The sequence below is a fragment of the Cibotium barometz genome, chromosome 30 (assembly GCF_041138505.1).
Source record: "Cibotium barometz isolate CiBa-2024 chromosome 30, ASM4113850v1, whole genome shotgun sequence".
NCBI lineage: Eukaryota > Viridiplantae > Streptophyta > Polypodiopsida > Cyatheales > Cibotiaceae > Cibotium > Cibotium barometz.
In genome coordinates, this window is record NC_141075.1 from 6469116 (window position 1) to 6483048 (window position 13933).

Here is a 13933-nt window from a genome sequence, read left to right on the forward strand (position 1 = left end):
GGTAACGCCTGACAAGTTTGCCTCCAACAAGCTTGCATTCCTTGTGATACACAATCTGTTCTGGTTGCAAAATCTCCTCAAGCTCATCCACTTCTGGTGGATCCTCAATGACCAATTCACTAGGCTCCGGCCCTACATACTTGTGAAGGAGACTCACATGAAAAGCATTGTGTATGTGCCAATGAGTAGGCAATGCAAATCTGAAAGCCAAATGAACGGTTCACTAGGCTCCGGCCCCTACATACTTGCGAAGGAGACTCACATGAAAAGCATTGTGTATATGTCAATGACTAGTCGATGCCAACCTGAAAGCCACTTCATTAATCTTCTTGATCACTCTAAAATGAAATCAGCTCTTAGAAGGTAATGTTTCCATATGGTTAGTACATGAATTACAGCCAAGATCTCTTTCTCATAAATGCCAAGAGAAAGCTACGTATCATGCAATCTATGGCTCTCATAAACCATTGCATGTCCCTCTTGATTTAGAACAGCTCTATGCAGTTTTCCAAATGCATCACATTCCACTCTAAATGGCTTTTGCAAATCCGGAATAATCAACACTGGACCATGTGTAGTTGCATCTTTCAATTTGAGGAATGCACCTCCCTCAATATCAGTCCATTTAAATATAGCCTTCTTCTTTGTCAAGTCATGCAAAGGAGAAGCAATCTATACAAAGTGCCAAATGAACCTACAATAGTAAGAGCATAGCCCAAGAAAACTACGGATCTCGTGCACCAATCTTAATTCAAACCAATTCCGAATTCAAGATCCATCCGCACTCCGTCTTTGGACACAATATGCCCAAGATAGTGTATCTCTGACAAGAAGAACTCACTCTTCTTTGCATTTATGAAGAGTTTATGCTTATGGAGTTCTTCAAAAACGATAGTCAAATAAGCTCTATGCTCTTCTTCGGTCTTCAAGAAGACTAGGATGTCATCAAAGAAGACACCTGTAAATTTCCTGTACCAATGGAACATGCGATCCATCATTCTATTGAATGTAGACAAGGCATTCATGAACCAAAAGGCATAACAAGATACTCATAAAGCCCAAATGTTGTCTTGAAAGCAGTTTTATGTACATCTTCAAGCACCACACGCACTTGATGATCCCACTCTTGAGATCAATTTAGCTAAAGCATGTCAAGAATGTCATCTATGCCTGGGATTCGAAACTAATTCTTGATGGTGAGCTTATTCAAAGCTCTATAATCCACATATACACAAACCAAGAGGACGGCTGAACAGTATGGCGAAGAGCTTCGCTAAACCAAACCCTCATCTACCTGCTTCATGATCTCTCCTCTTTGGGATGCTCTGATACCAATGTTACATGCGGAAGCTCTAAGAGTCTTCTTCCAACCCTAAACACCATCTAGAACACGCTGATGCAAAAAACGCAAATAGAATAGAGAGTAGAGAGAGAGAGAGAGGGAGCTGGAAATTCAATATATCATATGATACAAAAAGGTACATGAATCCTTGCAACCATGGGCTGCCCTCTGGAAAAGGTTGAAAACCCTAACTCTAGTCCTATGTGTAGACCCACACCCAAGAGGGAGTGAATGAACAAAACGATAAGAACAAGTGCCTTTTATAGGCCATTGGAGAGACTAGAGAACTGGCCAACTGCTCGTTGGCTAGCCACCTGGACACCAAAACTTTAATGATGTACCCGACTTGCTCTACTGCAGCCGACACAGCCTCTTTATGTTTTCCACTCAGCCGACACGTCCTTATGTCCACTCCAATCCATCCCTTGCCATAACTTGCACATCAATGCTCCAAAATGCTGGTTCTTATTCCTTCTTTATCTGGTTGCACTCTAGGATTAGTCCTGAGATTAGCATGTACATGTGCATGCACATGACACTTACACGATAGGCTAGCCTATTACGTGGTGAGCTACCCGGCACAAGATCAATGCAATGATCTTCTGATCGTACGGGTGGCAACTCATTTCGTAACTCATCAGCAAAGCAATCATTGTACTCTTGCAAAAATTTCAACCTATCATTCCTAAGAGTGTTTACATGCACATTAGTTTCTTCAACATGATCGCGTACAAAAATCAAGTATGCCAAAACACTCTTTTTCATTGTTTTCTTAATTTGTATATGAGATACAATGGGAATACTATCACCCTCTTCACCGGCATCAATCACATGCTCTCGGCCTTTATGCATGAAGGTGATCTTGTTGGTCTTGTATGGCTTGCGCGGATCAATACGCATGTGCCAAGGCTTTCCAAGCAATACAACCCAGTCATTCAAAGGCGCCACAAGAAAATTTTCATGATCCAAATAGCCTTCAATGTGTATGCGCAACTTGCAGGGCCTTTTTATAGGTGGAGAAAATCAAAAAAGAACAAACTCGCTTATAGATAGGTTTGTCCTTTGACCTCTAAAAAGCCCACTTCTTCCCTCATTCCTCATTCTCGCAATTGAAGCCTTCCATCATCTAAGTCAACCTGCTCCCATACCAAGAGTGGCCAAGAAGTGCTAGATATCAGAATTCAGCTACAAGTCGCCAAGGGCCACAAAGATGCTGGAAAAGTGCATTCACCATAATACATGATTGGGACAAAAGATATATTTTTATAGGTGAAAATAGGGAAAATGACAAACCGATTGCATATAGATTGTCCTCTAAAAAATATTAACCACCTATAAAAAGCCCAATTCTTCCCTCATTCATCATTCTTGGGATTGGAGATTTCCTTCACCTAAGCCAACCTTCACTCATACCAAAAGTGTCCAGGACGTGTAGATGTTTGCCCCAAACAACAACAACAAGTTTCTTCGTCTATCTTCAGAAAGGGTTTGCTAGCAAATAGAGGAAGATTTGTTTTTGAGTAAAAATGAGGCTTGTACATAGGACATTTAAGCAAAGATGTAATAGTAGTTTTAGGTTTCGGTGTCTGATGTGTCTTTGTGAAGTTTCCCATTGTGTTAATCATCCCTGTTACCCAACCACTAGCCTCAAATTTGGCTTCAGAGCTTAAGACTTCTATAAAAAAATTTCTTTTCTAGCCTATTCCTCACTGTTAGTTGCTTCATTTGGACCAAAGCCTTAGTATTAGAAGAGCACTATGTATGAGGGACAAGCGTTCTTTTTGAACCTTAGCTCATTTTTATCTTTCCGTTGGTCTTCACCCATGGTCACCAACAAAATGCCCGTATGTTGTCGAAACAACTTCAGATGGAGGCCTTGTGGCAAAAGATGGGTTACATCTCTTATCTTCTTTGTGATCAGATACGGAGCACAAAGTCTGGAAGACTTGGTAGTATTTACGAATTCTCGTTGTCTAGAGTCCATTGGTACCTTAAAGTAAACCCCATACCAACCTGTAAGACTATCGGAGTTTTCCTTTGTGTTGCAAAAGCTAGTCACACAATGGTTGTAATTGTTGCTTCTAGAAAAATTTATCAAAAAGTAAATTTCCATGATTTTGTTCCTCAAGAGGGTATCTATAAGGGGAGAATTTGTATCCAGGGTTTGCATTAGGGTTCTTGCAGCCGGTCCTTTCCACAGTGACATGTTAGGTCTTGCATAGGTAGTGTTAGAATTTGCAAGTGCAAGTGTTAGTCTAGGTCTAGTAGGCAAAGCTAGTGTAGGTCTAGTAGGCAAAGCTAGCGTTTGCTCTTCATGGGTTCCACATGGGAGAGGTACAAGAACGAATGTGCCATCTTGGAGGGTATCTGTAAGGGGAGAATTTGTATCCAAGGTTTGCATTAGGGTTCTTGCAGCCGGTCCTTTCCACAATGACATGTTAGGTCTTGCATAGGTAGTGTTAGAATTTGCAAGTGCAAGTGTTAGTCTAGGTCTAGTAGGCAAACCTAGTGTTTGCTCTTCAAGGGTTCCACATGGGAGAGGTACAAGAACGAATGTGCCATCTTGGAGGGTATTTGTAAGGGGAGAATTTGTATCCAGGGCTTGCATTAGGGTTCTTGCAGCTAGTCCTTTCCACAGTGACATGTTAGGTCTTGCATAGGTAGTGTTAGAATTTGCAAGTGCAAGTGCTAGTCTAGGTCTAGTAGGCAAAGCTAGCATAGGTCTAGTAGGCAAAGCTAGCGTTTTCTCTTCATGGGTTCCACATGGGAGAGGTACAAGAACAAATGTGCCATCTTGGAGGAGTGGTAACATTGGGAAAGCAAGGAACGTCAACCCGGTACAAAAGAAAAGAGAAAGAAATACAATTGGGAACACGAAGAACTTCAAGCCCAATACAAACGAGAAGAAGAGATCCAAATGGGAGGGAAAAGAACACAAGGCCCAACTCAAGGAAGAAGTCCCAACTTAGGGAAAAGTTATTAATGACTTGGAGAAGATAATGAGACAGTTGGCAACATCAGCAAGTACCACAATGGAGTTACCAAGGATTGAGGTGCACTTGCCAAAGGTGCACTTGCCAAAGGTGCAATTGCCAAAGCCAAAGAGTTATCCAAGAGCTCCGCATGTGTCTCTCGAACTCCACTATGCACTAGGATGAAATTATTGTTGTAGCAATTCCCACATCACCAAATCCAATAAAGGTACTATTGGAGGCAGACTTACAACTTTCTCGCATCTCAATTAGTACCCAGTGGAGTGATCAGCACACTAAACAGGGTCAACTCTTCCACAAATTTGGGGGAATGATCAAGTACATACCTAGTCAACATAACCCAGCAGCAAATGTTCTCAGTAGAAAGACCAGCATCCAGACCATTCAGAAGTCTACCATTCTCAAAATCTTTTAAAAAAAATTGGATAGTATGACCAATCCACATGTCAATTCCGCAAAGTTTGGTACTCAACCCTGTTTGGCCCTCAATTCTGAGCCTGGCCATTACTCAGTTCACACACAGGCACATAAGTCTAGACGAGATGTCCACTTCAAGGAAGGGGATTGGGTCTATCTGCGCATCATGAAATCGACGTTGTCCCAAGGTTTCTTTCCGTAGTTTTGGACCTTTTCCAATAGTTTAAAAGATTAGTGATGTCTCCATGAAGTTGAAATTGCCTACTAGTTGGACAATGCATGATGTTTTCCATGTTTCTTGGCTAAAACCATATGTTGGACAAGAAGTGTTTGATGTTTCAGATGAACAACAGCCAGACGTGGTAGACGAAACAGAAGTCATCGAGCCCGAGCAGATCCTTCCTCATTGTTGGAAGCATGGTTCCGGTCGACGAATACGTCAATTCTATACGAAGTTCCAAGATCGAGATACCCACGATGCCGTTTGGCTAGACGAGGAGTTCTTTCAAGAGTACCCCCAATTGTTGGCGGGCTACTTGGAAGCCATGAACCTGCAACCAAGCTAAGCACGAGCGAATGTCACATGCACCAGATTTAGCTTCACACACACACACACTCTCTCTCCCTCAAGCGGCAAGCCTCAAGAGCCAAGGTCTCAAGTTTCAAGCTCTCACACAAGCAAGCTGTAGCCTCTCAAGACACTCTCTCCCCCTCACACACACACTCCCTCAAGCTTCACACACACACACACACACCCACCCACCCCCCTCTGGTTGGTCCAGCCGTCTCTGGTTGGCCAGCTGCCTCTTGTTTTGGTCCAGCCGCCCACCTTCTGTAAGCAGCCGATAGCCCTTCCTGGTTCAGCCGACAGTGCATCATTCCTTGTCCTGGCTCCAAGTCCAAGCTACTACCTCATCTGCACCCTGATGCTCCTAACGTCTGCTTCAAATTCTTTATTTGGCTGCCTCTTCTGGATCAGCACCTGAGAATGTCCATGGCATCTTTCATGCACCTGACATCCCCCTCTGCTAAACTTGATGACCGGATTCCAAACTGTTCTTGGATGACTGTCATCATCCCAATCTTTTCCCGAAGTCCCTCTGTCATCCAGCCATCCCTGGCAACCATAGTCACAAGGGACGGGGGACGGGAACGGGGGACGGGGACGGGAACGGGACGGGGGACGACCATGTGTAGGGAATGGGGACGGGGGTAGGAACGGCACTTAAAAATTACTTTGTCACTACCAACCACTCGCCTATACGAGCAAAGCTTGCATGCCCATGGCTGTGCACCACCTTGATGATGGGATGGGGTGTGATTGACCTCATCCCAAAATGTCCATCCCATCGTCCTTCTACGGGTAGTTGGAACTTGAAGAGCCACTACCACAAGGAGGATGCCATGGATGATGGATGCCTCCTTGTCACTTGATAGCTTGAGAGAGAGAGAGAGGGAGTGAGGCTTGAGCCTTGAAAGTTGAGGGAGAACTTGAGAAGTTGAGTGTGAGGGTCGGTGCTGGATATTATGGATATAAGGCCAAGACTGCTGGCCGACCAGCAGTCGGCCAGTTCTCCAAGGAAATAAAGGAGCTATAAATAGGCAAGGTAGCTCATAGTTGGACTCATTCAATCCTTTAGGGATTGGGTTCCTAGGGTCCTATAGTAGGACCAGATTTTGGGTGTTTACCACCTTTCATGAAGATAGCCTAGGGCTGTAGCAAAGTACCCTTTTTGTACCATATCAATATACTGAATTTCCAGCACATCTCTCTCTCTCTCTCTCTCTTCATGTCTGCGTTTTGCATCAGATTGTTTACAGTGGTGTTTAGGGCTGAAAGAAGACCCCCAAAGCTTCCGCGTGTTACAGATCCCTTTTTGGTCTCTGAGAGAAGGTGTGAAAATATACCCAAAAGGGTATTTTACCCAGCCCAAAAAGGGCTACTTACTCATTTAAACTTTACTTTTTATCTGCTGGCCGACTGCCTCTACTGGCCGACCAGCACCCTGCCTTTCCATATAAATACGAGGCGCCTCCTTATGAACTCAGCCATCACAAGTACTTCCCTGCTGGTCGCCTACTTCAGGACTGCACCTCAGCGTTTTTACTCCCTGCTGCTCTGCTGGATTGGTCGCCTACTTCAGGACTGTACCTCAGCGTTTTTACTCCCTGCTGCTGCTGGATTGGTCGCCTACATCAGGGAAGATCATCTGCGTTTTTCTGCTCCGGCTACTGCTGTTGGTACAGGCTGCCTACGACAGGTGGAACCTCTCTCTGCTGCTGTTGAACTGGTCGCCTACATCAGGGGTGATCATCATCGTTTTTCCTCTGGAGTTGCTGCTGTTGGTACAGGCCGCATATATCTGTGTTTCACTTCAGCATACTTCTGCGTTTTTACTTCAGCAGCCATCAAGACATCAGCGCTTACGTCTGTGCTTACATCAGCGCTTACATCCCAACTCTCATCAGCCTTACATCAGGCATATATCGGCGCTTACATCAAGCTTACTTCGGGACTGTTATCTGCGTTTTTGGGACAGCAGCCTTCTCTGCTCGTTCGAAGTCTCACATAAAACTCCTGTACACGGGACTTTATCAACACGCTTGAAGATGGATGAATGAAGTGATGCAATAGCAAGGCTATTCATATGGATATGTGCTGGTCGGTTGGCTCCCTAGAGCAACATGACTGGATCTTATGGCAATAAATGATATTGATGGTATTTAAATGTGGAAAAAATGCCAAATAAATACTAGATGTTATCTGAAGGCTTCTACAATGATCTATATGCAATGGATGAATGATATGCAATATGCAGAGTGCTTTCTAATGCAAACCCTAAGGTTTGTACTGACTCTACATGCATGAATGCATCTCTTCAAGTGGGTTAAGGAACTTGGATTGACTGACTGACTGTCTAAGGCTGAGGAATGGCCTACGTAGCTCGCACCTGACTTATCCTGGACTGAGGATTACAATGGGGTCATGGTGTACGACAATTATCATCCTAAAAGGTGCTAATACTGTACAATGTTGCATTGATGATGATGAGCCGTCTTGTCACCATGCACTACAGTGCGGAGTGGTTTAACTTAGCTGAGCCTGATGCTCTGATACCAATGTAACGCGCGGAAGCTCTGGGAGTCTTCTTTCAACCCTAAACACTACTAGCAACATGCTGATGCAAAACGCAGATATAGAGAGAGAGTAGAGAGAAAGAGATATGCTGGAAATTCAATATATTACTATAGTACAAAAAGGTACTCTGTCCACACCCATATGCTGCCTTGAAGAAAAGGTGATAACACCCAAAATTCTGTCCCCCTATGGCACTCCTAATGACTCAAATCCCTAAAGGATTGAATAAAATGAATGAGGAACCCTTGTGCCTATTTATAGGCCTTCCACAAGACATAGTAAACTACCGCTGGTCGGCCAGTCAACATCCATTAAATTCCCATTGTACTGCCCCACTGGGCCTTCCTCTTGCCTATAGCCGACAAATGTACAGCCGCCTCTTGAAGTGCAAAGAAGTCTTCTAAGAATAAGCCCAATACAGAGTGTGATGCGTTGAAGGACGAGAGGACCTGTAACAATTGTGGCGAGAGAGGCCACTATTGGAGGAAATATCCTAAGCGAAGTACTGAGAAGAGTGCTGATTCTTCAGCTGTAGCTCCCAAGACTCCAGCTTTTGTGCACTTGGAGATTATGGACACAAATGCTTCATCTTCTTCGAGCAGGGAGGCAGTTGGTTTCATCGCCAAGGATATACTCGAGAGTGGATTCTCGATAGTGGTGCTTCCAAGCACATGACTCCTTCTCGAGAGTTATTACAGGATCTTAAAAGACAGTCAAGTCGCATTTTCATTGGCGACAATTCCACGATCTCGATTCACAGTGAAAGCAGGATGGAGATTATTCCCGATGGCGAAGGGGAGAAGCATTCCTCTCATGTTCTTTACGTCCCAGCACTTGGTTTCCATCTTTTATCAGTGCATGAGGTTTGCAAGATTGACTTTCGGGTGGAGTTTGATGAGCATTTTGTTGCTCTATGAGACAAAGAAACAGGCCAGGTTGTATGGGAAGGCGGAGCAAAGAATGGTATCTACAAACTCTCAGCACTCTCTTCTCTAACAGGCACTCAGATCGGTGACTTGTGGCATTTTCGTTTTGGCCACTTGAATGTGGATGCGCTACGGCGGGCATTCCGGGACTAGATGGTAGTTGGCTTGCCAGATGTTGGCAGCAGGCAGGGACACTGTAGTTCTTGCATTCGTGGTAAGCAGCACAGGGAATCTTTTTCGAAGCAAGCTACTAGGTGGGCTTCGAAACCTTTGGAGTTGGTACACACTGACTTGTGTGGACCTATGCAGACCCCATCCTTGGGAGATTCTTTATACTTTATGCTACTTGTTGATGATTGTAGCAAATTTACATGGTTTTATTTCCTTTCCCAAAAGAACCAAGCCTTTGCTCGGTTCAAGGAATGGCATGTTATGGTGGACAAGGAGTCTAGATTGCAGGCGAAGACCCTTCGAGCTGACAAAGGAGGAGAGTTCTCTTTCAATGCTTTTGTGCCGTTTTGTGCGGAACATGGCATCAAGCGGGAGCTGGCCAATACAGGTTCGCCTTCAGAGAATGGAGTAGTTGAGTGTAAGAACAGGACTGTGGTGGAGATGGCAAGGACGATGTTGGAGCATCGTGATCTTCCTCGTCCACTTTGGGGAGAGGCTATGGCTATAGCTGTCCATATCCTCAACCGATCTCCGACGACTTCAGTACCAAAGATGACTCCATTTGAGGCTTATTTTGGTAGGAAAACAAATCTCTCCCATTTCCATGTGTTTGGGAGTGATGCCTATGTTCACATTCCAAAGAAGCAGAGGGGAAAGCTTAACTCGAAGTCCCAGAAGCTTGTATTTGTGGGATATAACTCTCTTTCCAAAGGCTCCAAGTTATATGACCCAGAGCGGAACGAAGTTGTTGCCAGTAGAGATGTTGTCTTTGATGAGCATGTTCCAGCTTCCACTGTTAATGAGCCACCACTTCTTGGATAACCAGATGAGTCTGAGGATGATTCCCACTCTATTGTTCCAGCTAGACAGCCTCAGTTAGTTGTAGAGGTTGAGCCCGAGGCTGTAGATGAAGCCCAACAGCAACAGGAGGCTCCGCGTTCTCATTCGAGACAAAGAGCCCACTTCCGTGAAAGAAGCTCTTTCTCAAGAGACTTGGAGGAAAGCCATGCAAGTGGAACTAGATGCCATAGAAAAGAATAAAACTTGGGAGTTGGTTCCGAGGCCGTCAAAACGGTCAGTCATTGGTGTCAAGGACCAAGTTTACGTCTGATGAGTCGGTGGACAAGCACAAGGCCAAACTTGTGGCTGAGGGCTATGCTCAGCGGCCTGGCATCGACTATGAGCATACCTTTGCACCGACAACGAGGATGCCCACGATTCAGACAGTTCTTGCCCTTGCCTCTTCTTAGCAGTGGCCCGTATATCATGGATGTAAAATCTGCGTTCCTTAATAGTGACTTGCAGAGGAGGTGTATGTTGAGCAGCCTCCAGGCTTTGAGGTTCCGGGATCAAAGGGGATGGTTTACAAGTTGTGAAAGGCCTTGTATGGTCTTAAGCACGCTCCAAGGGCTTGGAATCAAAAGATTGATTCCTTCTTTCTATGGACAGGATTTCAGAGATCAGTTGCAAATCCTAACTTGTATCTCTTTCGGCGGAAACGCAGTTTGGTCACATTGATTATCCTTTATGTGGATGATCTCATTCTCACCGGCCGTCGTGTGGAGCACATAGCAGTGACAAAGGCTGCCTTGTCAAAGGAGTTTAAGGTGACCGACTTAGGCTTACTTCATTTCTTCTTGGGATTGGAGATTTGGCAGACCCAAAGGGAGTTCTTTGTTTCTTAGCAACGGTATGTTCATGAGTTGCTAGAGACCTTTGCTTTGAAGGCTCGTTGGGACGCAGCATTGCGGTATCTGCAAGGTACGAAGGATCTTGGACTCTTCTATGACACTAGAGGGGGGACGACGGATGGAGTCAGACTCCAAGGTTGGAGTGACTCAGATTGGGGAGGAGATTCAGACACGAGGAGATCTACATCAAGCTATGGATTTACCCTTGGCTCAGAAGCTATTTCATGTAGCAGCAAGAGACAGCCAACTATTGCCTTGTCATCTACAGAGGCAGAGTACCGGGCTGCTTGTGGTGTTGCTTGCGAGGTTGTGTGGCTGTGGAGGTTGCTTGGCGAGATTGGGTATTCCACAGAAGGAACCCACGGTCATCCAGTGCGATATCCAGAGCTTATAGCTATTGCTTGGAACCCAGTCTTCCATGCCCGGACCAAGCACATAGAGAGACAATATCACTTTGTTCATGAGAAGATTTTGGTTGGTGACATCTTGCTTGTTTATTGTTCGACGGAGAACAATGCGGCAGAGCTCTTCACAAAGTCTCTACCTCAGGCTATGCTCCGGCAACACTCCAACTCATTGGGGTTAGTTCCACATCCAAGAGCTGAGAGGAGGTGTTAGCAATCATCTCCTATCTGTACAGTGAGGGCCTTTGTTGTGGGTGTGCCCGCCCAGGAGCCTTTTTTATTTTTCCCATTTTTTTCATATTTCTTCCCATTTTTCTCATCGTAGGGGCTATCTTGCTCTAGCCAACTCAATTTTTGTCCTGGCCGACTGGATTTTTGTCCTCGCCGCCTGGATTTTTGCTGGCTGACTGCATCTTTTTCAATCGTGGACATCCCAAGCTGGCTGTCGACCGTTTTGACCTGGCCGACAAGAATTTCTCTCATTACACTTCTGAGTTTTGTTCTCCACAGCACTTGTCTCATTTTTCCACTATGCGTTCCGACACACACACCCCCCCTCCCCCCCCCTTGGCACGGTTTGGGGACAAGCAAATAGTGCATTCCCAAGCATACTACATAGAGATATTTGGGTTGTCATGTTGGAATTGAAGTCTTCGCAGAGAAACAACAAACTCTTCTTCTTATGAGCATCCAAAAGAAGCTACCCTCCCTAGCCTGTTCACACAACCGGCCACCATGTGGTCCATCACTTCATGTTGAGCCTTATCTTGAACAAGATAAAAAGACTAATTTGCAACTTCATTTAGTCAAGAGAAAATGGCAACACGGATGAATGAGCCAAGGCAGCTTGACCACTCCACACAAATTGACTATGTGCTATGAGCCCAAGATTCAAAGCACTGTTGTAAGGTGACCTCGCCCAAGGATCATCTGACCTAGAACCAAAACCCTAACGACGTTTCATAGACCCAACCGACATCATACGCATCGCGTGAACACAATAGATTGGGGCGAGTGACTCACCACCCAACCGTGGAGTCCTCTAGACTCACCCCCGAGCCTGGTCTGATTGTCACAAGCCAGCTTGATACTAATGGCCCCAACCTAGTGTCCACTACGAAAAGCTGGCACATCGATCCCATACCCTCATCAGCAGCCTTCAAACCAATCCAGTAAGGTCCTTGTTCCAATTTCCAGCCCCCAACCATCTCAATCAATTTACTAACATGAAAGGCTGTCTCTAGTACCACAATGTGATCTATTGACCTGACTGAAAAAAAGGGGATTTTTCCACCCCATGTTGCACTATTCGCTACAAGCTTTTACATGATTCAAACAAAAAGCCATGCATCCGTGGCTTCCTTATTAAATCTCCAACACTATTTAGATGGCAGATTTTGCTAAAAGTGAATAACTTTTCTCTACAGGCATGTGCTTTTAGACCAAAAGATTCCTACAGCAATTTCAAGCCAACCCCACATCCAACAACAGCAGCAACTGTCCACTAGGTCTTGAAATATAACACATGGTCGTCAAAGCAACTCGCATGGGGAGTAATGGATACGAGGTCTCATAAGAAACCAGCCTAGCTGGGGTGCACAAAGTGCGAGCATTCAGTGAGGACTGCGAAGTTCTTGATTAGACTAGGCCTAATCCTACTTTAGTTCAAAGCTGTGCTTGATGTCTAATGGTCGAGAAAAGGCTTGAAGGAAAAACAAATTTAGTCTCAGATGGGTTGCATTTCACAGTGATATATCACCCCTATAATCAAAGGAAACCCTAGCTAGAGCGTAATGGCTCGGCTCATGCACCCAATCTTGGGTATAAAATAATTTTAGTGTGTTTCTGTCTAGTGATCAAGATGGGTAAATCAGTTTCATGACTACGGGTTAAATAATTCCGATGGCGAGCTCGATCGAAACCCTAACGTCTGTCGGCGGCCGCAACAGATTTTTAAATACCCAAATTTTCCACAACAAAGAAAGACCCAAGAAAGCAAGAGCGCCTGCCTGGTCGAGGTACTCTTCATCCAAATCGCCCGAATCATCCACATTTCCGAACAAGAAGCCGAGCATTGGCCCGCCTCCTTCTACGTCTTCTTCGCCCTCTTCATCAGCAGAGTGCCTGCTAAAATCGCCCATGCCGATCGAAACGATCAGCTCATCAAAACCTTCTTTTTCTTCTCCCCACAGACATTTCTCTCTCCGGAGCTTTCTGCTTTCTTCTTTCTCTCGACCCGTCCTCTGATTTTTTTTCTGATTCGCTTCTGTGGAGAGAGCGGGTGCAGGGGAGTGTGGGTTTATGTCGACGCAGCTCTGAATGAAACGTGTGCCTTTTATAATGGAGTGCCTTTCATAGCATTCAATAGTTGGTAACATTTCATATTATCTCATAAGCCCTTTTCTTAATTGAACAAAAAGCCTCTAGTTTAATCCTTGTGAGACAAATTACACATTGAGCTAGTTATAGAAATATCAAATTCACCCCCTAGTATGCTTCCAATTGTGGCAATGGTAAGGCACATGCAAGCTATATATACATATATATGTATATACATCTGTATATACATATATATACATACATATATATACATATATGTATACATATATATGTATACATATGTGTGTATATATATGTATACATGTATATACATATATATGTGTGTATATATATGTATACATATGTGTGTATATATATGTATGTATATATATTTATGTATAAATATGTAAACATATATATGTATATATATGTGTGTATATATATGTATATACATACATATATATACATATATATGTATGTATATACATATATACATATATATATCACATAACTACTCTTGCTCATTTTAAG

The 13933-nt window shown here is 44.3% G+C and overlaps 1 protein-coding gene across 5 annotated transcripts in view; it reads right to left on the bottom strand.

Moving 5' to 3' along the window:
* The window catches only part of LOC147621097 (transcription initiation factor TFIID subunit 1-like), a 249499-nt gene extending 236045 nt beyond the window's left edge, over positions 1-13454 (bottom strand). For 3 of the 5 annotated variants that reach the window (XM_086823821.1, XM_086823825.1, XM_086823820.1), the window contains exon 1: positions 13093-13454. In XM_086823821.1, coding sequence (XP_086679947.1) covers positions 13093-13224 — 132 coding nt within the window. In that variant the 5' untranslated portion in view covers positions 13225-13454. The remainder of the gene's footprint in view (positions 1-13092) is intronic. The other 2 variants (XM_086823824.1, XM_086823823.1) reach the window with 1 other exon arrangement.
* Between the last annotated feature and the right edge of the window lie 479 nt (positions 13455-13933).